Genomic DNA, 26,063 nt, shown 5'->3' with positions numbered 1-26,063 from the left:
GAAGTCTGAACCAACAGACTCATGTGCAACCCAGTTTCAAAACTAAGCGATCCAGGCAGTTACTCCATGTGATCCCTAGATCTATTTTAAAGCTGTCTGGTCTTTTCCAGTATGGTATGTTTTCACTCAATAGATTCTTTCTGTGATTTTGTATATGAAATTTGCATCCTATGATAAAAAGCACTCATTGTTTGCCTAGTGTTCATGTGATGAGACTTCATCTATTTCAATTCAACCATCTCCTGCAGATGGATCTTAATCTAAAGCAGCATCCCCGAGGCCATGTTTTTTCTACTTATTTTGTAAGTTTAATCTAACCATATGAAAATAATGTTTTCAACTGAGTATTGCAAAAACTCAGGCTTTAGTGATATACCTGAAATAGCTGAATATTTATGTATTTCAGATACATCAGAAAAGTTCACAAAGGTTCTCTGAATTTTGCTCCCATTTCCCTGCCACCATCACCACTGATACTATTTTTTTGAATGTTTTTCCTATTTTCTGTCTTTTTTGGATTATGGCATTCTGGTTCAACAACAGAAACGGATTACTCAAACTTTGTGGAACCGTCCTAAAAATTTTGTTTTGGAAACGAGAAGCGTGTTGTGGAAGCTTGACCTGTTCACCGTAAAGAAAAGACAGTAGATTTGGGGAAAGAACTACTTTCTAGAACACGATAATGGCAGTCACATTGCAGTGACTCGGAGGTTCTAGAAGCGTAAGTTTGACAACATTGAGTTTAGCAAACCAAATCGGTGAGAGATGTGGAGACTAGATGGCATGGTATCTTTGGTGATAGCAAAGACATTTTCGTGATTTGGACTATAAAGATGAAGTTTGGAGTCAGTCTATGTATTTTGAACTTTTCAGGACAAAGTCCCCTGAAAGCACAGGATGAAAGAGTCGATGATCCAAAACCTGTTCCTGGGCATAGCTGCCTCGGTCAACGTTAGGGCAACCGACTGCACATCTTTGCCACGTAATGGTGTTTAAATCCACGTTCATCTAGTTGAGTGTCTCCAGTTATTCTAAACGTCCCGAATGGGCAGATCTTTTTCCTGTGGAAGCTGATACTTAGAAGTCTCTGTAACCAAGAGCAGCTCATGTTCAGTCGTTTGGGTCCTTGTGATTGCATTGATAGAACCGTGAAGCAGTTGTATATTCATCCTCTGCACACCGGCATATTGTGGTTGGAAACATAATTAAATAGGACAAGAATTGTGTGCTGTGGTTCATTGTAAATGGTAAAACTTTTTGTTAGCCATTTGATGTTAACTCTTCGGTGCCAGCACCCTGGCATCTCCCTCACTGTGCTTTAGTGGGCATGAATCTGTTTAAATGCTTTGGGTGTTTTATTAGAGATCCGGTGATGCCAGCCTTCTCTTCTGGAATGGAGTGCTTTGAGATCCTCCCTGCTCAGGTGTGACTCCCTGATGCATCTTCTGTGATCAGGTTCTTTGAGTTGTACTTGGGTGCGTTTACTTTTATCGTGGAAAAACACAACTATTGGAGTACAAGTGAATCAAATACCCTGGCAATCTTGCTACGTTTCTAAAATATGTAATGGAATTCTTGTGCAAAGAACAGTTTGTCAAAGGGTCTGTTTTTCAGAGGAGATAATCCTCAGCTTTAGGATAATAAAATACACTCGAGGTCTTGTGGATTGCCTTTTTTTCTTTTAAAAAAAAAAATCAGTATGTGAAACTGGCTTTCTTACAGCAGCGTACTTGACTGTATTTATACAGCTTCTGTATTTTTGTGGTCAGCGGGATTACACCCATAAGCTCCTCACTTGGGAAAAATGAATACTTCCACCCCAAATTAGAGCCTAGGCACTGTATTACGAAATTCCTTTATTTGCATTTCACACTTTCTTCTATGTCCCTCCCTCAAATGTTTTAGTTCAGATGCGTTTGCTAAAGTATAATCTTGCTGAAGCAGAACGTGCTTTTTGTACCCTACGTTATTTTCTGGTGCTTTGTGAAGGAGGAGCAAGCTTACTTTAAGCCTCGAGTTGAAACATGCCTTTGTTTCCGTATGACCTCACTAAAATCGCCTCGATTTACAGAAGAGTAATTAGGAACTTGATTTATAGAAGAATTACGAGCGCTTTATGTATGAGTAAAGCGGCTGGAGAGCTGTACCGGTCTGTTTTAGCGCGCGGAGCTGCTTTGTGTGATTCCCAAGGTGCATTCCGCGTTCCGTGGCGAGTCGTGGGTGCCGAGCCGCGAGCTCCCCGCGGGCGCAGCGGTGCCAGGGGAAGGCGGCCGCGGTGGGTTGTACCTTTAAGCGGAGATCTGGGGCCTGACCTGTCTTATGTGGGTTTCTTGTTTGTCAGGCTGGAGGCATTTTTCTCATTTTCACAGTTCAGCTGAAAACAAAGGCCGCCTTCTCCGAGCAGGAGCCGGAGGAGCTGACATCAGCCTTTTCCCAGCGGGCGCCAGTTCTGCCGTAAGAGTCCGCGAGCCCCAGTTCCTTCTCCCGACCTTCCCTCTGCCAAGCAGCCAAGAACACGGGTGAACGAGTAAAAGAGCACGAGCTTTTACTTTCTTCTAAAAGCAGCGGTGCTGGGCTGGTTTTGCCTCTCTGGTTCGTCGGACGCTCACCTCGCTGCTGGGCAAGGGACAGTCGTGGCTAACGCTTTATTCCGGTGGTGCAGCAGTTTCAAAAATAAGTTTGCGTGGCAGCAAGTTGTGGGATCGAATCGTTACATTGAAGGCTGGAGTGAACTGATGTCACTGGCATCTTCAAAAGATTCAGATTTTGCACGACTGGTATAAATAATATGTGAAACCGACTGTTCGAATTTGTATCAGACTGTTTTTGTTCGCTTGTCGGGTGTGTCAGGCTGAAAGTGAGCATTTTTGGTTCGGGATGCGCAGGCTCGTGAACGGAGTATTTTCCTCTCCATCTCCTTGTCACGATTCCCATTTGGTTTGGTGGCGTTAGGATCGCAATGAAAATGAATTTCTAAATGAAAATCATCCTGTGGCAAAAATTTGCCACTGTTAAGTAAATGTCTGAGGAATAATCATCTCTGCATTTGTGCGATACACAGTTTGGCTTTTTCTTGTCGTGAAAGAAAGGTCTGCACACAACTAAGGCAGTTTAATGTGATGTTTAGTTTTGGACATACCATGCAGACCCAGACACTTGTGTTTCAGATTCTAGATTGTGTCTTCACTTTTGTTACAGTGAAGAATCATGGCAAATCCAATCCATAAAGCCAGGCCAGATTCCTGGAGTTCGGAAGCTGCTGTACATCCTAAGGTTCTACCGTGAACATCCAATGGAATTTGCGTACTTTAATGACACCGTAATAGAAGCGACATTGGCACCCTTTTTTAAAAATCTGTCCTGAAAGTTACCTGGATTTGAAGATTGCAGAATAATTCACGTTAGAACAGACTTGAGGAGGTCATTTCATCCAACCTCCTGCTCTAAGCAGGGTCAGCTGTGTCCTCTTCAAGCTTGTAGTAGCTCAAAGCAAGGGATTTTGAGTAAGATCTGGAGTACTCAATAAACAACGCTCTTTATTAGAGGAGGACTCGTCACCTTCCTCCTTACCATTCCCTGACCTCGGCTGAGAATGCAGGGTGGAAATGTTCTGCAGAAAAACAGGTCCTTGTCATGGCGGAGGCTGGCTCCAGCCCCAAAGAGAGCTTGAAAAGATTTAGACCTGGGTTGCAGGGGTAGCGTGGGAGTCCTCAGGGAAGCTCTTTGCTGCTAACTACTGCTTTTTTGGTTCCAAAGTTCTTGTGGTATTAAGAAATATGTTTGCACTGTCATTTTATTGTGACAAATTGGAATTGAAAAAAAGAAAAACCCCAACACACACAACTCGGAACACCCAAAATGTCTCTCGTTTGCCTTGCAGGCATCCTCACTCAGTTCTGCTGGCACGAATATGCCTTTGAAGTGTTTTAACCTGGTGTTTTCAAAGCGGTCCTGTTGAGGCTGAAATCCTCTGTACTGCCAGTTGAACTGGTACAATGTGGCTCTTGTTGATTACAGTGGACAAAGGACTACAGAGCAGGTTTCAAACTGTTTTTCTTAGTAGGTTTTTTTTGGTTTTTTTTCTTGTATGTGTTGCTTGAATGATGGACCAAATCGATCAGATGCATTTTCTTATCTGTTAATGGAGGTCACGTGCTACACGAAATCATTCTGAAATTGTTTCCAACAAACGCACATTAAATTGAACCTTCAGAGATGGACTTGAAAGAGCTAATGTATCCGAGTTAATATTTAACACTGAGTTTTGCAGGAGTTCTTACCCAAGGGGGAATTTCAGAAAGTACTCGGGCCCCGTTCTGTTCAGGAGGGTGTAGCCAAACACACGTGAAATGCTTGTAACGAACAGTTGCAGGGCCAAAAATTGATTGATCGCTTATCGATCCTTCACAGAAAGACCTGATCTGTCAAAATTTGGGTCTACGTTTAAGTATTGGAAAAATCAGGCAATGTTAGCTCAGGTGTCTCCTCTTGCAAACACAAAGGTTTGGATAGCCAGCCCCAGAATCCTGCTTTGATGATAGAAGGTTTTCTGCTTTCATGTCCCTCCTTTTGTAAAGGAGCAGAGAAGTTGTGTAGGACACTAAGGCTCGGGGCTGCCTTGCGAAGCACGAGGCTGTGCGGTCCCTGCACAGGGGTACCAGCTCAGGCACTGGGAACCCCCCGCTCCCTCAGGTGACTGAGCCCAGTGGCTCCCTCGAGCCCCAGCGCTGTCTTTTTGCCCAAGGGGCCGTTCCTCATCTTCGTCCCGGGGAGATTTAATGTTGGGCAAATTCTCCTGTGGCTGCATCGAGGTGTAATTCAGCACCGATCCAAAAGTCTGATAGGAAAGCAGGAGGCAAGGGAAGAACCAGTAACGTTTACAAACACATTCTAGATGTATATCCCAACCATATGGAAACAAAAGTTCAATCTCGCTTCTTTTTATTTAACCGTTTTCCCAGATGTTTCCTGCAGTTTGACAGATGTACCATTTACTAGAAAGTTGCGCTCTTGAGAATTAGAATGTTATGGACACGGTTGCTATAGACAGTGGCTCTGCGAGGGTAAGATTTGGAATAAAATGTTGCATTAATTTCTAGTTGAATAAGTAAATGTTTTTCCCCAGGCCGAAGGTGCTGGCCCGGGCAGGCTCCTTTCGTTTTCCCTCCTGCTGCCGTGCGCTGCACAAACCCGCCAACCGGCGTTAACCCTTTCCTGCCAAACTGCCGAGCGCTGACTCCGGGCGAGCGGGGCGGGAAGCGCTCCCGGGAGCGCTCCCCCGCCCGTTCCTACCGCCGTTACACCCGGAATTAGTGCGAAGCCGGGCGCGAGGGGCTGGAGGGGGAAGGCGGGCGCGGCCGCTGCACCGCGGCGCGGCTGGCTCCGCGCTCCTCACTCCCGAAAAACGACTCGGGGGGGGGGGAAGGGGAGCTGATCTCGCGTCCTGTCCCGCCGCGTTCCAGCAGCCCGGGCCGCCCCACCGCCCCCGGGGCCGGCCCGAGCCCGCCGCGGCGGGGCTGCTTCCCGGGCGGGCGGGGCGGTGGCGTCGCGCCGGGGGGGGACGGGGACACGGGGACTCTTATCGTGACGAGGCGGCGGGCGCCGCGCGCCCTGTCAGTGAGGCCCGCGGAGGGGGGCGGGCGGGGCGGTGTGCCTGCGGGATCGCTCCCGAGAGGGGACGTCGGAGGGAATGAAGGGGCTTGGGCCTCAGTTGTGCGACCGCTCCCCGCGCCGGGAAGCGCGGCTGGCACCCGCTGGCGCCTGGTAGGTGCCCCGAGGGTGGGTGCCCGTGTCCGACGGCATCCGGCCGGCCCTTAAGTTTCCCGCGTCACGCCGGTCGCGCTGCGAACGGGCCCTGCAGCATCTCCCCTCCACAGGGTCCGCACCGTCCCCAGCGTGCGGCGGGACGCGGGCACGGAGCCGTGTCCGGCTCTCCGCTCCCGCGTGCTTCCCGAGCCTTTTGCCAGGGTTTTAATCAGCAGCCTTCAGTGTTGATAAATCAGGCGTTTCAGAAGGAGGGGGAATAAAAACCCCGAACGTTTTTGCTCGTGATGCGCTTTTCTGACTGAAGTCTCCCTTAAACCAGGAGTTTCTGGGAGAGGGCACTGTCGGGTGTCGGGTCCGATGGTTCGCTTGGGCGCTTCAGCTGCGCAAGGCCAGGCTGGATGGGGCTTTGGGCAACCGGGTGTAGTGGAGGGTGTCCCTGCCCATGGCAGGGGGTTGGAACTGGATGGTCTGTGAGGTCCCTTCCAACCCAAACCATTCCATGATTCCATGATTCTAAGTAACTTTTCAAACCCTGAGCTGCTGCGGCTGTGGTCGGTTTGGTTATCGGTTTTCAAAGGAATTATTTTACTACGTCGGTGTGAATAGTTCTGCAAAACATAATGAAGCTGTTATTGTATTTATGGTGCTTCTGGAGGTTTCAGTACTTCAGGTTTTATTAGCAATTACAAACAGCTTCAATAAACTTCTAATGAAATGTTTATTCCTTTTATAAAACAGCCCGTGAAAAAAATCTCATTTCTTAAAACCCATTATTTGAACACCGTTCTCAGTCTAAAGCCTGGGGTTTTTGAGAACTTTTGAAATTTCCCTCTGAAAGTGAATTAATGTACTTCTCAGCTTTTCCTGCTTCACATCAGCTAATGTTATGTTGTGTATCTGATGGATAGAGACCATAATTTGTGAACTTTAATGATCCAGGCCCTTCACCCTGTTTCTCATAAGAACCACTGAAGCTGGAAAAGAAAACTCTACAGTCCCATCTCCTGACAATTTGACACATTTCATTCCAGTGCTATGATCTTATTTTCGGAGACTGGCTTGTGTTGTTAAAGCTCTTTATTTACTAAATACACTTGACATTCTCACATTGTTCATACTTTTTACCTCCGCATTACCTATTTGAAGAAAATGATTAATCTGCTGCTCCTCTACCATCAGATTCTACCTGATGCAATCTTGTAGGTGATTGAACTAAATAAAATCCCATAAACTTTTGAGAATTTGGGGTTTACAGATTGACTTAAGCTGGTACCCACTTTTACAAACATAGTTCCATGACAGGCATTGACTGGCTGATGAACAAAAGTATTTTTTCCAACTAAAAAAGCAGAAAATTATTCTAAGGAACAACTCAGACAATACTGTAAGAAAATAACGGCAATTTTTTATTTCCTCTAACAGTCCTGCACAGTTTCACCACTGAGTTTCAACACCACCAAGTTTTCCCAGAGCCTGCAGAACAGACCGATGTACCCGGGCGATACTGAGCACGCGTGTCTGTGGCCGATCTCGTAGCACTAGGACACGACCCGCTGCTGTGTCTTTCCTGATGTTGGCCCATAGTTTTCTCCGTGTGATCATAAATAGTTTTTACAGTATTTTCTAATGACTCAGTATAAAAGGTTTGTGGCATGTGTCAAGTTTGACTTCAGACGAATATTAACATGGCTGAATTATAAAAGCTTCGTGTGACCCAGCACGTGAACTGGTAGAACGCGAGAGGAAGTGCCTGCCAGAGGTGCTTGGGTGGGCATTGCGGTCGAGTACAAATTAATCATTTTGTAGCTGCCTCCGAATCTTTCCAGTAACACCTCTGACCCTCTAGCTGTTCTCATGGAAGCCTCTCTGCTCTTTCCTTACGCTGTCAGGTTTTCCTTCCCACTTGTTAGAAATTTTAGGGAAAGTTTGGAGTGTCCCTTTAACCTCATCTTTTATCATTGGCTTTTCTGGATGTTTTTCCCCTCTGAGCAATTCAGAGTGCCTTAGGGACTTGAAAAACAGTTCAGACTTCTGCAGGGATGCTTTTAGTTTCCATTCCAGTGGTGATTCACCTTTCTAGATGATGTTCTGCTCGTCCCAACGTATGCAGTAGCCTGACTTGCTCTCCAGATGTGAGCGCTGGCACGCTCCGCTCCGCTTCACTGGCTTTGTTTGAGTTTCTCAGAATAAGGTTATTGTGCCTTCCATACAAAAGCACCCAGGTCCTGTCTTGGCTTCTGAGTAGTTGACTTCTGAGCCAGAATTGAGACCTTCGTTCTGGGCCCTGCCTGGCAGCCAGAGGATTGAGTTTCAGGTGTGCGTTGGCGCGTCTGAGTGTTGCAGTTCTGCTGCAACTGTCTCCCAAAACCAGAGCGCTTCCTGTAACCGTAGTAGCAGCGTCTCCTGACCACAGGCCGAGTCCTCCGCAGGGCCGTCAGCTCCGGAGCCGTTCGCAGCCCCCGTCTCTTGGTCGCCGCGGTCGGCAGGAAAAGTTCTTTGCTTACGCGTTTCTCTGGTGTGTCGTGCGGGTTTTTCAGAGGCAACTGGAGCTCCTGGTGTTCTTTGGAGAGCGTTAAGGGGAGGTGGCTGAATCAGATAAATCTGAAAGGTTTGGTCGCTTCTCCCGCCCCCTTTCCACGAGACGTGCTGTTCCTCCGACGGGCTCTCTGACCGGCGTTAGGACAGGGAAGCCGGCGGTGCCACGGTGCAGGTCAGAGGATCAGGAAGGTTCTCCTCTTTGGCTACCACGAGTTTCTGTCCTCAGTCCTGGAAGTCTCAGAGCTGAGGGAGTTGAACTCAGCGGTTGGTTCCACCTACACACAGTTTAACAAAACTTGGAAGAGTGGCAGTGGGCTTACGTTTACGCTCCAGAAATCACAGTGCATTTTAGGAAATTTTTTATAGTTACTGCAATGTCCAGTTATGCCTCAACACTTGTTATTGTGGTAACACTGGAACTTCCTATTGTTTCAGCTCCACTTTTTGAGCCATTAGCGATTTTTTTTTTTAAAAAAATAATTTAATTTTCCTAACAGGCTAGTTCATATTTACAGTAACCTCAGCAGAATTAATGAGATCACTTACCATTTCCGAATTTTTCCAGGTATTTATTATATGTTACAGTTTTGTTGCTTACATCTCAGGTATGGCCTCGCATAAAACCTCTTCCAAAAATCATGAGACTTTAAAATGAACCGTCAGGTGTACCACACAAAATGGGAACCTAAATGTAGGAGGCTTGGAGTTGGGTGAGCAGGCAGGAGAAGTGCAGAGCAATTAGTGGGTGAGCAGAGGTTATGGGGTGATTTCTTTCCTTTTTTTCTTTTCTTTTTTTTTTTAAAGTTGAATTGCAGATTTTGATTTTTCCAGGTAACCTGCAGCCTGCACCTGCTGCGGTAAGATAACTCATCATTTCTGGATTGTATGTGTATGCATGTGTTCCAGCAGTGACACAGTTTTTCATTTAATAAATCCCAGAATTTTGCTTACGCATGGAACGAGTGATTACCGTTACAAAGCAACCCGCACTACCTTTTAAAACTATCCTGTGAGCCTCGGAGCAAAGACGGCCAAACAACAACAAAAAAAACCTCCTGTGAGAAAATTAAGTAGGATCTGAGATTGTGTTAATTGATTTTACTGTACATTAGATTTAGATTTCAGTTTTGTGGGTTTGGCTTTTGACTACGGTCTTACATCATGCGGTTCTCCTGCATTCTTTCATCCATGAGAATATTAAGCCTTCAGGAAGGGAAGCGCTTCTGCATCCGAGTGTTTTTGCTTGGTGCAGGCAGTAATGGGACACTCCTTTATGCATTTCACAGCTTATTATTCATTTATTTCTTTTACTGTGAAATGTGTTCTCCTGGTTGATCACATTTGCAAGTAACTATCTGGTCCAAAGTTTTAACTCTGAAAAATCTTGTTTTGATGAGGATAAATATAGAAAGTCTGACCTATGTTTGTGTGTAAGATTATCCTATTTCTTGTTAGGATGTTTTCAGTTGTTTTATTTTGACATTATCAATGGTTTTATTTTGACTTCTCATCTCAAAGGTGTAGAAGTAAGCTGAAAAAAAAATTTCATTAATTGAAATTTTTTAAAGGAAGGAACTGCAGAACTGACTCTGAAAGAATTCGTGTGAATATGATGCCCAGTTCTCCAGACTGGGCCTGATGAGCTCAAGTTGAAAAATTCAAAAGAAGAAAAGCTCTTTTCTGGGAAGAGTTAAGTTTAATTATTGATGGCTGGAGAAGCTTGGAGGCGGTGCTTAAAATCTTGGGTGCCTTTGCCAGTTGTTTCTAGCCTGAGGCAGAAAGTGAAAACTTTGCCACCTGCTTCTCTCCTTGTTAACCACACTTGAGGGGAGGGAGAAGAATCAAAAGGTTTGCCAGCTCCGGACCTGGGTTACAGAACCTCTGGGTAGCCAGCTGGCTGGCAAACTGCTGGGCTGGAGCCCCCGGAACCGTAGCAGGAGGTGTAGCTGCTGTTGTGCCGCTTCGAGAAAGGCGTTAATGGAAGATCAGTCGTCAGCTTCATCCGTGCATTGGGCTGAACACGATCTTTAGTTTGTCCAAAAGATTTCCTGCAGGAGGGAATACGCTCTACAAATAATGTTTTAACTAAGAGCAGTGGCAAAAAGGAGGGACGTTCTTTATCTTTCTCGGGAAACCGTATCAGATGTCCAGGTTCTGCGGTGGAAGGGATTCTTGCAAGTTGGCCACTTGAAAGCTTTTTGGGATGGAGTACTAAGCCATTAAAGGAAAAGGCTACTCCAAGTACCAGGGAAGCATAAAGCTAATAAAAGGGGATGGAAAAGGGTTATGTATTCAGGTGGCAGCCATTCAAAGGAGATGTGGTTTGAAGAGTGTATTGGGCTGTTTGGAGGATTTTTTTCATGTTATGAATACCTCAGATAATTGGCTGACACTCAAAGAGCAGACTGCTAATACTTTCAGGTTTTGTTTGGGTTCTTTTAGTGAATTTGGATTGCTCAAAAAATGCTGAGTAAGGAACACTTAGGATTTTTCCCTCTGGATATATACCTTTGTCTTTTGAAATATCGCCTTAAATTCTTGTTTTCCCACCTCGCAGTAACAGAATCAAGGTATGCAAGTAGATACTTTTGCAGGAAATGATCCCCATGGTGTGGAGAAGATAATTTATGTCAGTGGATTATAAATCCTTAAGTAGTCTTTAACAAAAGCAGCTGTCTTCTTTCAGACTTAAGAGTTTGTGAATAAATACAAGTAAAAGAAGTTAAAACCCAAATATTATAAAGATGCTGAAAATACTAAAATCACATTTGAATTAAGTTAAACAAATGAAAGGTTGCTCTTAAGCAATATTATGCATTGTGTTTGTATGAAGAGAAACATCTTACACGATCACGAAAAAGCACGGTAAGCGGGTACTTGTCCTTCCTGCCAGCGAAACGCGCTCCTGCAGAACAACCATTTCAAGTTAGAGCTCTGCCTCTGCCAAAGGGAGTGTGAAACGTCTGTGATTTCTGCACTCGGAGGTACAGTAATACTTTTGGCGTCCGTTCCTTAAGGATCTGCAGGCTGGAAGTGAGTGCAAGCAAAACTGTCCCCTTCAGTGGGCCTCTCTTTTTTTTTTTTTTTTTCCCTTTTCCTTAAGCAGCTGGCAGCCTGTTCCTGTAGGATGAGCGCGAGTTACCGCCGCTCTGTGCCAGTGAACAGAACAGCCGCCTTTAAAGGGTGCACAACAAAAAATTATTCAGAACAATGTGTTTTAAGTGCCTCCGAAGGGGTTCCTGAGGTCTGAAACATTGCTTTCCACTCACAACCACTATCTGGAACCAAGCTGGAGCAGGCTCTCAGCGCACAGTCAGGATGTGTGTGGTTTTGGTATGACATCCATCCGAGCACATGATGCTTGGTAAGTGCTGGAGCCTCGGTTATGATTCACTGGGGAGAAACATGGAAAACAATGTCTGTTTTTCGAGTGTCGGAGAAATGGAGGCTGCAGTCGTGTGTAATTCTGCTAAAATAAACCTGCGAGTAGCTCGAATGCCTCTGGCAGAAGGGGAGTGAGGGCGATGGGTATGGCTGATGTGACGGCGTCCCACTGCCTGATGTTTGCTCGCCGTAGTAACTGCCAGCCAGTTTTTAAGCCAGTGGAGTTGCACTGGCATCTTCACCACTGGAGATGGAGTCTGGAGTTACATACGCTGGTTTTTAAGACGGAGTGGGGTGAGGGGGATGGTAAAGCTGTTTGGACAGATGGATTTATTTGCAGTATATATTTTTAAGTTATTTTTCAAACATGGTCAGAAATCCTTCTTTGTAACTTTCTGCCCTTGTGTTTGACCCAAGAGATGCATCTCTGTACTTGGTTCAGTGCGTGTGGAATTTTGTAGCTAATGTGCTTTAATGAAATGCAGTTATCTCCAGACACATGCAGTTCTGATTGCTCCTCCAGACAAAGCACCTAATATCGAAACAAGAATGACTTCTCTTAATAATAATAAATTGTAATAAACTTTCAGTTTATAACAAAAAATTATTTTTAAAGTTACATTTTAAACTAAAATGATTTAATAATGTGAAATTGATGAATACTCTATAAATAATTTGTCGTATAGTTGTTTTACAAGTGGAGTCAGATATCTGTAGGATTTGCTATTTATATTTAAACAGGAGGGACTCAGAAGGGCTGGTGTATTTCCACAAGGGCAGAGCTATCATGTTACTACACCGTGCTGTAAAATGTTCAGCTGGGCTCAGAAAAAAAACAGTATCTGCTGTGGAAGTAGAAACTTCAGGGATTTTTCATTTTTTGCCAAGACTATATAGTTGAAGGTAGATGAATTGAGGAGAGTGTTTTTGAGGAGTGGAGTATAAACTGTTCCCTGCCTGGAAGAGGAGTTGTTCTAATTTAGGAAGAGGGAATTATTTGCCTACTGAAAGGGTGAGGGTGTGGTCTGCTGAGATTACTGAGATAACTCAATAATTTTAGGTATCTTTAGGGAAGGTCTGCCCACTGTGCTGTGCTTCCTGGCATCAGACTCATCCCAGTTTCTCGGGCCCTTCTTCCAAAAAGCTTTGCAGAAAAGTTTTGTTGGTTTGTGGTGTTTTTTTTTTTCTCTTTTAGTTTGGGTGGGTTTTTTTGGGGCAGCAAAACTACCAGTTCACCAATATTTAGGGCTATGACTTCTTGTTTAAAGCAAGGATGAGTGAAATACGTGGTGGTGTGTAAAATGGAAAATGTCTCGTGCTTGGGAATTTCAGGAGGTTTGTTCATCCCTGGTCACTTGGCAGCCCTGCCCCCCAGGAAGTGCAGCACCCAGTTGTTGAAATCCCAGTTCTGAGAAAAAAAAAACACCAAAACAACAACTGGTGTAGCTACATTTTTTGTTTAATGTTACAAGTATCTTTGGTGGAGGAAACAAGGTTTTTCCTTTGAAAATCAGTTTCAGCTTATTAAAACAAAATATTATCATTCGGAACAGGGATTATTTTTTTTTCTTTGAGCCAGCAAAAAGTAGGAACCTACTGGAGCCGTAATGTGGTTTTGCAGCCTCCAAATGGTTGTTTAAATCATAGTAGACCCGATAATACTTAGTTGAAAAGTAAGATTTTTGGCTTGCAGCCACCAAAGATATGGCATTGCAGCAAGAAGAACCAGCCACCTCTACGCGGCGTTGCCTTCATCACTCCAACACGATTTTAGCAACGTCTTTTCATGTTGTTGTTTCCCAGGGTGTCGAGTGGCTCTTCTCCAGGTACCAACCCTGCCTGCAAAGGTGTGCTGTTGGTGAAGTTCCGTGCTTGCTTCCTCACGGGTGGTGAAGGATGAGCTGGTTGTGTTCAGTAGCTGTTTCAGCACTGTAATTCAAGCTGTGGCCACTGTACTTCAAATATAGAGCCTGTTGTGCTGCCATGAAGTCACACGTTTGCGTCCGTCCTTAGCTCAGAGCGCTGCAATTCTAACTTCTTTCTTCTGAATGCCGACCTCGTGAAGCAGCCTTGGTACCAAAGCTGGCACGAGATGGAAATGGAGCGCTCCGAGAGTGTTTCCTGGTGCTTCGTGCGCTGCTTTGTTGGCTCTGAATCTGGCCTATAAAGAAGGACTCAAGAAAAACATGATTTTCAGAGAACATCTTGAACGGCAGCTGTGAAACGTTAAAGGTCGGATTTTATGGTCGATTCTGCTAATCGGCAAGTGCTAATTTGTAATTAGTTAAAGGGACGAGCGATAGGTGGGGGGGTGGAGAGGGGGATACAGACTGCATTGTTATTCTGTTGGCTGTTCCCCCCGAAGCATGCCAGGGGAATTTGGCACAGAGAGTAAGCTGTGTCCTGAGGTTCTCAAGTCACTGGTTGCCTGGTACCGCGTTAACCCTGGCATGTACCAGGATAAATTAGTTGAGTTTTGATTCAGGCAGCAATAGCGATGTCTGTACGTCCAAGTGACTCTTGAGCAAGCTGAAGAATAGCACTGAAGGCTTGGGATTATTTCAGCAAAGGTCCTGTTCCTGAACACAGACATCTGCACCCCCATCTCAAGAAAGGTTACAACTTTTCTATCTCTCACGTGAGAGAGGCCACAAGGGTGACAAAGGTATGGGAACAGTTTTTTTCTGAGGAAAGTAGTACCCCGGGGAAGAAAGGTTGAACAGAGAGACAAACTCAGGAGTGCCACGAGGATGATGAGCAGGGAGCGATGGCTTTCTCTCTCTCCTAAGGTAAGAACTGGGGCAATAGCAGACCAAGCCATTAGATTTTACGTTAAAACTAAATAAAAAAGAGCCTGTCAAGAAAAGGTACTAAGAAAGCATGCAGTTTAAACCGTGGAATCCATTGCCACAGGATGCTCAAGTGGTCTGAAGGGGCACTTAAATAGATGCTGAGCAACACAGCGACCAGCCCTGGCTCCCGGGGCAGGGTTATGGCAGAGCATCCCTGCGCCGCACCGCTCCCTGTTGGGGTTTTAGCTTCTCCTTGCGGCTGCCAGCACGGCCCCATGGCCAAGCTGTGGGGTGTGAGCAGGGGAGGTAGCGGGGTGGTGTCGGAGGGGCAATGTGAGCACCAGTGCTGGTGGATTTTAGATGATAGGGAGAAATCAACTCCAAGACAGCATCATGTTATTGTCTGCTTTTAACTATCAGAAAGTAAACGTTAGATAAATGTAAGTAATTATTTCATTTGTATAAACCTGCAAGGTTTTCCTATAGCATTTTTGTTGATGAGCTTTGGGGTTCTTTATCTTCCTCTGTTGGCAGGGCTTTTTTTTTCCCCTTAGCTGTTAGCATTCCTTTTCGAGAGACTTTCTCAGATATTAAAATAGGCAGTAGCTTCTTGGAGTTGTAATTTATGTCAATGCTGAATACTATTTGTACATCTTAATTTCTGGTATTAGAGAAAACATTATTCCTTTTCTGTTTCTGCCTAATATTCATCAGAGCACTTTTAAAGATTGCTCCTGCACATCAGATCCTATGATATGCTTAAAAAGTTGGGGAACAACCCTCGTAAATGGATTTTACCCACCTACACACAGGACATATAGGACATTTCACTGTTACTTCAAGAATGTTCTGCAGACAGAATGTCCCACAGAACCAGCTTTTCCCTCAGCTCCCTCTCACATGACAGGCAGCCCGAGCTGGCTGTCTCGCACGCAGGCACCAGGTATGGCAGCGTGTGAACGCGTGTCATGCCGGTGCGTTCCAGACTGCCGCTGGTGCCCACGCTTACCTGGGTGAGCGGTGAGGATGACTGCTGTCACCGGTGTGAATGAAGTACCTGTCCTTTGATTCTCTGTATTCCCTCTAATCACCATTATTTTGCTGTATGGAAACTGAAATAGCTCGTACTTAAGTACAAACTGGGTGTTATTTTAGCTGCGGTGAATGATAGGTTAATTACGTGAGTGCATCCACTGAGACGTACTGCTCAGTAGCAGTTCGAAATTACTCCTATAAAGAACAGCTGCAATTCAATGATTCTGAGACAAGTGCGGTGTAGTTTGCTTTTCCTTTGTTTTCTGCTCTGAAGATTTTGCAGCCTGCTTTGGCTCACTGCGTTTTGCCAGTATCAACCATGTCTTTCGAGTAAATAAACTTTTCTTGGGCTTCAGCAACGCATAGAGAATATTGTGGTGTTAGGAGACAGAGTGGGATTAATAGTATGTTACATGAGGAGGTGTCTGATCTTAATGAAGCACGATCAGTTGTTACTTTAACTTAGGTAAGTAGCTGAAGAAATTCTAGGCTGAAGAAAAATGTTGGTTGCCAGAGGTTGCAACTGTAAATCATTGGCCTGTCTTTGCCAGGGAGGTGGCTGGAGATCCCAGGGGTGCCTCCCTGAGGGATCCTGTACCCCTTCTCACAACCAAGCGAAAGGCCTGGCCTCATGTTTCTGAAAGGGACTGAATGTTCCATGTGTCATTACACCTTGTAACAATACTAAGTCCTTTGACCTTTTTTCTTTCATGCATTAGAAACAAGACTGCCAACGGAGATTACCGGAAGGAGCACAGAGAGAGGAGTCGCAGCCCAATAGAGAGGGCGGCTGCCCCAACAATGAGCCTTCATGCCAATCACATGTATGCCTCAATCCCCAGCTTGACCATGGATCAACCTCTAGCACTGACCAAAAACAGCATGGATGCAACCCGGACAGTTGGCATCGCACCTACACTGACTTCTGTGGAACGGCAGCAGGTACTGGCTTCCAGGCTGACGAGAAACTCGGGGTGGTTGTAGGAACCTTGCTGTAGGCACAGCGAGGACTTCCCAGATGTAAGCAGAATGGATTGAGTTACAGTGGGTAGGCGATAACCATCCTTCTGGCAAAATGTGTTTTAAAAACACACAGTGAATGTCACAGCTCGTTGTGGTTCATGTGACTAAATTGCTGATGTTTAAATGTATCTGTCAGAGGTTTCTTGGGCTTCTGCTTTTTCTGGTGCTTTGTGAATGCATGTGCTGTAACTGGGAGTGCAAAGTGTGTGGTTGAGTGAACCTCTGGTACCTGCTAGGCAACAACTGATGCAGTTCACAGGGAAGAGGGCGTTCATCCGCGCTCCTCTTGGCAATCAGTGTGTGCTTCTCTGTCCCAGCTGGCTCCCGCTGGGACTGCTGAAGAAGAGGTACAGCACAAAGGGCGTAAGGGAGAATTTTGTACAGAATTTTCCAGGTGAAAGAAGCCAGAGTGACCTACTTGTTTTAGCCAGCCAAAAGCATTCAGTGTGCTGTTCAAAGCGATGTTGTATCACTGCTTCATAATTACTTTTCCTAAAGCAAAGTAATGATTTTTGATTATTCTATAGTTGACTTCCATACGCTGGAATGTTTTTTGTTGTTGTTGTTGGTTTGGTTTGGTTTTGGCTGATTGTTTGGGTTTTGGCTTGCTATCTTGGAAGTTGTATTTGTTTTCCCTCAGAACTGCTGAAGGTGAGCCATCTCTATGGAATAAGTTTTCTTATGTGTCAGAGTCACCTTTATCCCTCTCTCAAGTGGAGAGACAAAGCCAGATAACTGAGTTATGATGAGCTGTAGCGTTGAGAAATTAAACTGGCCCATGTACCCAAGCTTGCCCTTCCTTCCTTCCGTCCTTCCTTCCTCCCTACTGCGATGCCTTGCAAAGGGTAAACACTTGGAGCAGGTGATCTTTCAGAGGTTGGGATTTTTCATATGCAGTATATGAAAGCTTTTTTTCCACTGGAGCCGTACACTTTACATGCACCGTGCAGATTGTCACGGTGGTTGGCGACGTGCGCCAGTCTTTTACATTTGGCTACGCCAAAACGCCCGGCTCTACACGAGCGTTGCTGGTATCTTGCATCATTTGGCAGGCAGATTGAAGAGTTATTGTTCTGTGCACAACGGCTCTTCTTTGCTGTCAGCGTTCAGTGATGACAGAGCAGGAAGGGACAGGCTTCCACTGACGACACCGGTGCCCTCTGATAACGTTTCGGCTGCAGCTCAGCTTAGCAGCGACCACCACTGGCACTCTTCTGTTCGGTGTGTTTGACTTGGGCTGATTCCTGTTGCCCATTACTGGAATCCTCTCACTTTTGTTATCGTTGATGTTTCGAGCTAGATTACAATCTGTTTTCTTGGGAAAATAGAATGTTGAGGTAAGACCTTGCTAAGAGCAGAGTAGAAATCATACAAAGAAAAAAGTGTCTTGAAAATAAGAAACCCTAGCTTGATGGTTTGTTCTTTTCTTTTGGTGTTTTGTTTGTTTTTGGTTTGGTTTTTTTTTAACCTTAATGTATTGAATGGGATTCCATCTTACTCTGTTTCTTGTGAAGAGGTGGGAAAAAATACCTTTGTTTTTTAGGCAGTGTAAGGTTATTCAGCTGCTGTAGTCACTGTTATTAAACTCTCAGGTTATCTCAGTATTTTCATATAAATATGTATAGTGTGCTCAGTGCAGCTGTAGCCACAGAAGCATACCAGGGCCTCATCCTGCCTCTCAGATCCTTTGTGGTGTTGGTACGTGCATTCTTGAGACACGCTCTCTTATGACCCATCTCTCTCTAATTCCCGCCTCTCGCGTGTCTAAAATACTCTTCTGAGGCAATAAGGCTGTATACACTACTCAAAAACTGCTTCACAGACTCAAAAAAACTTGGCCCCTATAAAAAAGAAAATAAATACCTCCACAAAAATCGAATAGTTCGCTTTTTTTCTTAGCTGCGCTGACAGCAAAGTAAAAAAAAATAAGAAAGATGTAAATGGCATCATTCCTGTTGTGTCTAGAGAAACTGTTAAACCTCCCCTTGCAAGCTCATCTCTTTACTTTGGTCTTGCTCTTACCCTGTCTAGACTGACGTGCCACTAAACAATGAAAACTCTTCCGTTCCTCGTTGACTTTGTGTGGTGGTAGGTAAAGTAGTGATTTTTGTGAGATTGCTGCACAGATTTGTAAAATGGACAAGACGTTTAAATTGTGTTAGTTACAGTGATTCTGTTAATCTTTTGGACACTTAACTTGCATTGAGTGTAGCAAAAGGGACTCCCTGCATCATAAAATATAGCCAAAACACAAACCAAAAGTAGTTCAGTACCAGTGTTACTTCCCTTCAGCCACCTGGAGAAGCTGGGATTCCTAAGGCCTTGTTCCAATGTAACATTTCATCATAAACAACTAGAGTGTTTTGTGTTTATACTTTGTACACAGTATCCATTGCGGAGTTAAGAATATGTGAATAGAGATTTGGAGGAATTTGCAGGTGTTGAGAATGAAGAAGGACGATGTTTATTACGTAGTGCTGGAAAGGCAGATGAATTACAACAGAAAAGTGCTTGTGGTCAAGACTCGCTCAGGAGCTCTTTGTATTTTACATCTTAAGGGCTTATTGTTTTGTGGCGGGAGTACAGAATACAGAGGTCATCAGGCAAGGAAAACTTCACTTCCCACTGGAAAACGATAACATTAAAACTTGATTAACACTAAGACGACAAATATCTGTAAAATTCGTAAAGCCCTTTTGAGTCCTGGAATCACAAGGATATGTGGACATAGAATGAAACCACCATTTCATGTGTTGACATTTAGTTCTGCATATGTAATGCCTGTGAAGTCGAAACAGTCACTGTAACAGTCACTGTAAAATCACTTCAATGCTTTTGATGATTTGCTTTTAAACTGCCCTTTTTCTGTACAGTTGCTTGCCCCTGAAATAACTAAGAGCCATTATGGAAATGCCATGCGTGTGTCTGAATGTTTGGGGGTTTAACGTGCTTTATTGAATGGGGCAGGTCGTGGGGTATTTCGCTGTACATCTCGAGTGATTACGCAGTGAATTGCTGCTCATGTGGCTTTGGCCGACTGCCTTCGTGAGTGACAGTTGTCTTTTTCCTTCCCCATCAGAACCGTCCATCCGTAATCACCTGTGCTTCTGCCAACAACCGGAACTGTAACCTCTCCCACTGCCCCGTGGCGCACAGCGGCTGCGGCGCGGCGATGCCCGCCTACCGGCGACCCTCCAGCAGTAAGTGACGCGGCCGCGCTCTTCACTGCCTGGTTGGAATTTGAGGGGAGCAAAATCCTCTCGCTGACCTTCTCTGTGTAGGCACTGATGTATGAACAGGAATAAAAGGAGGTGAAACAACAGACACCTCTTTGTATCCCGTCTGCCCAGAGACGTGCTGGCACAGATCCCCGCTGCAGTCTTTTTAGCCATCAGTCCTGTGCCACAGTAGAAAATACCAATTCAAGATTAGGGAGAGAGGGGTGTTCTTTTTCCTTGTTTTGAAAAGCTGCTTTAAAAAAACAAACACCCCACACAGACAAATAAGTCATTATATTTATTTTAGTCTAACTGACAAACAGCAGACAGGGCCAGCGGATCCAACCCTGCTCTCGTTTTAGGAGCTGTAGTTTCTCCAGTCTTTCAGTAGCCAGTGGACTTTTATGATTCAGCTGCAGTCACGAAAATCTTTTCCTGCAGATACAAATGCTCTCCCAAAGCACATGCCCTCCACCTTTCTCTGCATGGATAACACAAAGAGCTTTGGGAGGGCAGTTGCTATAGCAACCCAAGCAGGGAGCTTTAGCTTTCTACCTTCTGTGCAATTAGTACTTTTCATGAAATCTTTTCATGCAGTACTTGCTGGGAAACCTTGGGATGTTTCTCTTCGCTTTCCCTCGCTGTGTGAGCAGGGGAAAACACAGACCTTGCATTTCAGGTCATACACCTGCTGCTGCACAGCTTTAATACACGGCATTTCCCAAGGTGCAGGGCAGTGAGGCGTCGTCACCCAGAATGTGTCAGTGTAACAATACCAGTATGACGGCGGTAGGAAGTCCATAGTGTAGGGTATTTATTTATTTATTTATCATTATTTTTAAAAGAGCAGTACATTGCAGAAAACTAGAGTTAGACGCTGAAGCAAGACCCTGGAGGATATATTTACACTTTCGGAGAAATCAATAGTTAAGGATCTAAGATGTTAGATGTTTTCTAAAAAAAACCGCTGTTACTTCTCTAAGGAGAGCCACTACATGGAGAGCCCAGCTGTATTTACGTGGGCTTTGGAACAGTGGTAAATGTTTTCAGAAAATACTTGTCCTTTGTCACTTGAAGAGGTCTTTGTGCATGACACTTACATGGATTTTGGGATCCATCAAGCCTTTCTGTATCATGAAGGACAATGGCATGGATCCCGACACTTTTAAGTGTTTTTGAAAGATAAATCTCCTTCAGACACACAGATGCTGTTTCTAAATTGTAAAACTGCAACTCCGTCATCTTTAGTCTGAGCAATTTTTACTATTATCATTCAAAACCTGATTTTTAGGGTTCTTCGTTCCTCTTGTATTAGTATTACACCATTTTAGTGCTTGTAGCACCCAATGCAGAGGTAATGATCCATTTAGTTTTCCGACCAGCTCCTGGCACAATTATGTCCAGTAAGATGAAACCCTGAAATCAGCGTTTGGCATGCTGGAATTTAGAGTGGGGTCTCCTCACATCTGACTGGTATCCGCAGGCTTGGGAGCTGATTTTAAGGAACTCTTTCCATCCTTAATTCTATTTAAGCCTAAATGTAAGTTCTAGGTGATTGTTTCGGGAGAGGTTTTCCACAGAATCAGAGCTCTAGCTGTTATGAGCCAGAGGGAGAACTGTAATTGTATATAAAATGCTTACCTGCTGCAGGTCACAGAAATGCAAAAATATTTAACTCCATTTATTACATTTTTTTTTTTAAATTTAAACTCCTCCCATCTTCCCCACCTTGTTCACTGCTAGTTCTGTAGTGTTGTAAAGAAGGCTTGCGTTCTGCTGACACGGTAGGAAAAAGGGAGAAAGTGCAGGTTCCGAGTGGGTTGCTTGGTGCCAGGACTCTGCACGGAAATAACGCACCTTCTGCCTCCTTTCCCGTCTAGCTACCACTGCCTGCGACCCCGTGGTGGAAGAGCACTTCCGCCGAAGCCTTGGCAAGAACTACAAGGAGCCTGAGCCAGTGGCAAACTCTGTGTCCATCACAGGATCAGTCGACGACCACTTTGCCAAAGCACTTGGGGATACGTGGCTGCAGATCAAAGCTGCGAAGGACGGGGTCTCCAGCAGTCCCGAGTCTGCGTCACGGCGGGGCCAGTCTTCCCCTTCCTCTCATATGGTCAATCATAATCACTCGCCCTCTGTAGTCTCCTGAGGAGAGGACCGTTACGTTGGTGAATTTGCATGGTTTGACTGAGCTTTGAACAGTGCTTAAAGTAGTGTTGGGGGAGGGGAGATTAGTTTTCACACATGTTTTCGTGTACTCACGTTTTATTTGTAAAAGGGTGCCCTTAACGACGATAGCAGGAACTATTTCATAAAGATTCATATGATGTAGCATCCTTTTTTTCCTGCCTCAATTACCAAAGAAACCTCTGATGCAAATCTGCTGCCCCTGAAAAAAAAAATAATGCACGCTAATCCACAAAAGCCATTACACTTAGTTGGTTGACCCAAATGCTTTTTGCTTTTATTAGCTTCTCGAGACTAGAATTTGTCTGGTTTGCTTACAACGCCTTTTTTTTTTTTTTCCCTCCCTCTCTGTGAAGTAATTTTGTATGTATATACTTGAAAAGAACTGTCATGTATGATTTGCACTATTGGAGGAGGACTGAAGTTGCATAGCAACTTTCTGGAAGACGCTAATATTTTTGAGGGCAAACTGCTGAAAAAAGGGTTTAAGGATGACATTTCTATCAGTTTGATTTTTCTTAAAGCAAAACAGCTTTGGAAGGGGAAGTCTCATACAGGTTATAGGTCTTTCTCTCTTTAGATTTCAGGTGCTTAGTGCTTGCAACTGGACTGCATAATTTACAGAACACGGGCATTTCTTCCTAAACACTGCAGTTTGTTAGAATAGAGCTGAGGTTGGAGGGTTCAATAGTGCTTAACGATGCATGTTTTATGAAAAATAGCTGGTATCTATTAATGTATAGACAGTAAGAATCATAATACTTATTAGCTTTTCTTCAGAATTAGTTTATTTTTGTCAGTAACAATCCTAGATATACTTACTGCTGGTACAGTTGTACTCTACGATATTTGTATTTGATATTCACTTTAGTAGCAGCCAGCAAAAGAGGACAGCCTCAGGACAGGCCTCAAACGACGCAGTTTAGAGCTACACGATGCGTGGTACAGGATGCTATAGCTTTGCGCATGACTGAGTAATTGTTTCTGTCTGCAGCACTGTCTGCTTAGCAGGAATTTGCTTCCTAAAACTGTGTAATCCACCTTTAACTCGCTGCAGAAACTGCTACCGTTACGTATCTTGGCTGGACAACAGATTGTTACAGTTTGTGAAATACGACCTTTAATTTTTTTAAGCTTATTCATAAAGCTACGCCAAGTTGCAGCATACATTCCTCCATTAGAAAACTTTATACAGGTATTACTGCATTTATTATCATTTGCTATATTAATAGCTACTAACTAGAAATTAGGCAATAGAGGCAGGCGTAAAACCACAGCTGTGCTAGTACTAAGAGCTTCTCTTCTTCTTGTTAAGTGTAACTACTCTCCCCCATACATTCCATCTTCCCAGTACAGTTGCAACTAGGGCTTTTTTTTTTATACTGGGTTACCTGAAACGATTGGTTCAGTGTAGAAAGTTAGAACTAGTTGGAAGATGAACTACACGTGATGTATTATGGACTATGTTACAGTATTGGGTCCATTGTGGCTTTTATTTTATGTTGTTTTTTTTTTAAAGGTAAGCTATTTAATTTGGAAAAGGTGCAGGGTAGAAAGAGATCGGGAGATTGGCTCTTACTCTTGTTGGGAAGGTGGCTGCTCAATTTTCTTTAAAAAAAAATTTAAAAAACCACAAAAAACAAACCACCTAAGCCCCCAGTTTTACACATTTCACTACCATCTTACTGGGTAGTCAACGCTTACTTGCTTTGGCATTCAGTACCCTACTCTCTGTAGGAAGATTGTTAAAAGAACACTTTTTTATATAGGTAACTTTAAGACCATCGTTACGCTGTGCGTAAAGAATGTACAGAGAAATTTGTAGGTATTTTTTGAGGAACAATTAATTTGTTAATGATATGTAGCTATTTAATTTTTCCCTTTCCTTTATTGTAATCATTCATTTTTTTGTTTGGAGAAAAAAGTTGATCTTTTTTTTTGTTGTAGATTTGTCTGTAATACAGTAAAAGTGCAGGAACACAGTTATTCTATGAGGACACTGCATTAGCATTAATAGCCACTAGTTTGTTATTGCTACAGGCTACTGAGCAGTATAACAGTAAAATACTAATACTGTAGATGGACTCTGTGGAAAATGTGACTCCTATATTTCTTTGTAAACACAAATAATGTTTTTAAAGCTAATATTTTCAATAATAGCTGTTTTACAAGGTTACATTTACTTATCTGAGATAGGTAAATGGATTCGAGGGCAATAAAGATTTAATGTGATATGTCCAGTGAAACATATATGAGACACAATAATGTCCTGAAAGCCAAAGGGTTGGGGGGAGGTGGAAGGAAACTAAACCGAACTCACCATCATGAGACGTGGTGAAGTTTCTTCACAGAGCCAGGTTCTCTACAGTTCAGTTTGAAAGATTCTCTCTGTGTTTGTAAATCTGTAATATACCATTCTTTTGTGGCCTTGTTTCACCTGGGAAAAAAAAAGGTTTGGCAGGCCATCTTTTTTTTTGTACTTAAAAGTAGCCTTAAAGAACAATAAAGTGCTCTTAAATCACAGGTGTGTACATACTCTTCTGTATTGTTTGGTAAGAGAGGAAGACGCTGGTTTCTATACTTCATCAGCTGGAAGCAGGAACAAACTTCTGTTCACGCCATGTTTTCCTTCTGAGGGAACCCTTCTTGTTTAGGACTGGTACCCCACGGAAGGGGCTGGCATAGCAATAGTCTGTTGGGTTTTTTTTCCCTACGAGTTCAGGAGTTTGTCAAGAAACAGTGTTTATACGGAGAACTTGTTGCTGCCGCGGCAGAGATGGGCAGAAGTACCTCTGGCTTTAGGAGGAAGGCCATCTTGGGCCGCTCACTGAGCACACTGACCAGGTCTTTGCTCTCCGCAGAGGGATGAAGCAGCTGTTCCGACTGTAGCTCACCAGTAGCAGCTCCTGAACAGTGACTGTATTGGAAAATAGCAGCTACTCAAGCATTTCTGTACTGTTTGTTTAGGAAAAGACCAATATCTAAACTTTCTTTCCTTTTGTTCTGTCCCTCAACTTCAAGTTTTGCCTAGAGAACAGAAATTACTCCCCAAAGAAGACAGCTGTATTTCAAATGACAGCTGTGTTTCAAATGCAGCCGCCCACGCTCTTGTGTTTGGGGTGGGCAGCATTTCAACAGAAGGTCATTCACTCATTTGACTGGCGATGGTTAATCCTTAAAAACAAGTGTTCTAATTACCTGATTTTGAGAAAGTTCGGTGAACCAGGCAAGAGCCTTCAGAGGAATTTCAACTCAATGTAGTAGAGGTGTCGCCAAAATTAAAAAAGGAACCCCTAAAAATAAAGAGGTACAAGTATTGTATTAGAAGTGCTGAAATGGTTTGAAAAACAAAGGCGGCAGGACCTGCATGTACATTGTTGAAGGGAACGGCCATTTTGGGGCGGGGGGGATTCCAGGAGAACACACGTAGAATGATTAGTTTAACACATCTGAAAAACATCCCTCTCCCACTACCCGTGGAAAGAAGCCTAAATACATGCTTTAAGAGCTTTTGGGAGGGAGGCCAACTACAACAAGCCTCACACGCCTCTCAGTCTGCTTTCTGAAGGGAGCTGGTTTCCTTTTAGGAAAAAGTCATCCCTACATCAACATTTTGGGGACTACACGAAACAGGACCAGCAGCAGTGACCTGAAAGCAGTAACTTACAGAGTGTTCTATTCTTCTACATGGTAAAGGAAAAACACAGAGTTTTTTTCTTCCTACCACGATTTTTCCAATTAGCAGCAAGCAGTAATTTTGCACAAAGGGGTAGTGCTGCAGCCTAGAAAAACTGGACCGTGCACACATATTTCGTATGAAGTTCGATGCTCTTTGGGATGGCCGCCTTCTGCGAGCTGAATTAGCTAAATTAAAGGCAACTTCCAGCTACGCAGCTGTAATCTCACCACACTCCTCCCCCCACCCCCATTATTTTTGCTAATTTAATTCAAAGAGAATTTAAATTTTAGATAACAGACCTGACATCACAAAAATACTAGAGACTGAGTTTGGCGCTTTCTGCATAGCTCAGTGAGTGCCCTCTCCCAAATACAGTTTCTATGTATTTCAAGGTGCTTTAGTTGTGAAAATGAACTTCTTTACGTACAAACAGGAGGGGAG

At 44.0% G+C, this 26,063-nt stretch overlaps 1 protein-coding gene across 3 annotated transcripts in view; it reads left to right on the top strand.

The window, feature by feature from the left end:
• VGLL4 (vestigial like family member 4) overlaps positions 1–24,464 on the top strand; it is an 82,717-nt gene extending 58,253 nt beyond the window's left edge. For all 3 annotated transcript variants that reach the window (XM_086618878.1, XM_086618876.1, XM_086618877.1), the window contains exons 3-5: positions 16,235–16,457; positions 19,618–19,738; positions 21,637–24,464. In XM_086618878.1, coding sequence (XP_086475004.1) covers positions 16,235–16,457; positions 19,618–19,738; positions 21,637–21,905 — 613 coding nt within the window. In that variant the 3' untranslated portion in view covers positions 21,906–24,464. The remainder of the gene's footprint in view (positions 1–16,234; positions 16,458–19,617; positions 19,739–21,636) is intronic.
• Positions 24,465–26,063: the final 1,599 nt, after the last annotated feature.

Source organism: Tauraco erythrolophus, chromosome 12, assembly GCF_009769465.1.
Source record: "Tauraco erythrolophus isolate bTauEry1 chromosome 12, bTauEry1.pri, whole genome shotgun sequence".
NCBI classification, from domain to species: domain Eukaryota; kingdom Metazoa; phylum Chordata; class Aves; order Musophagiformes; family Musophagidae; genus Tauraco; species Tauraco erythrolophus.
The sequence above is the reverse complement of the archived record's forward strand: the minus strand, read 5'-3'. Positions and strand labels throughout refer to the sequence as shown.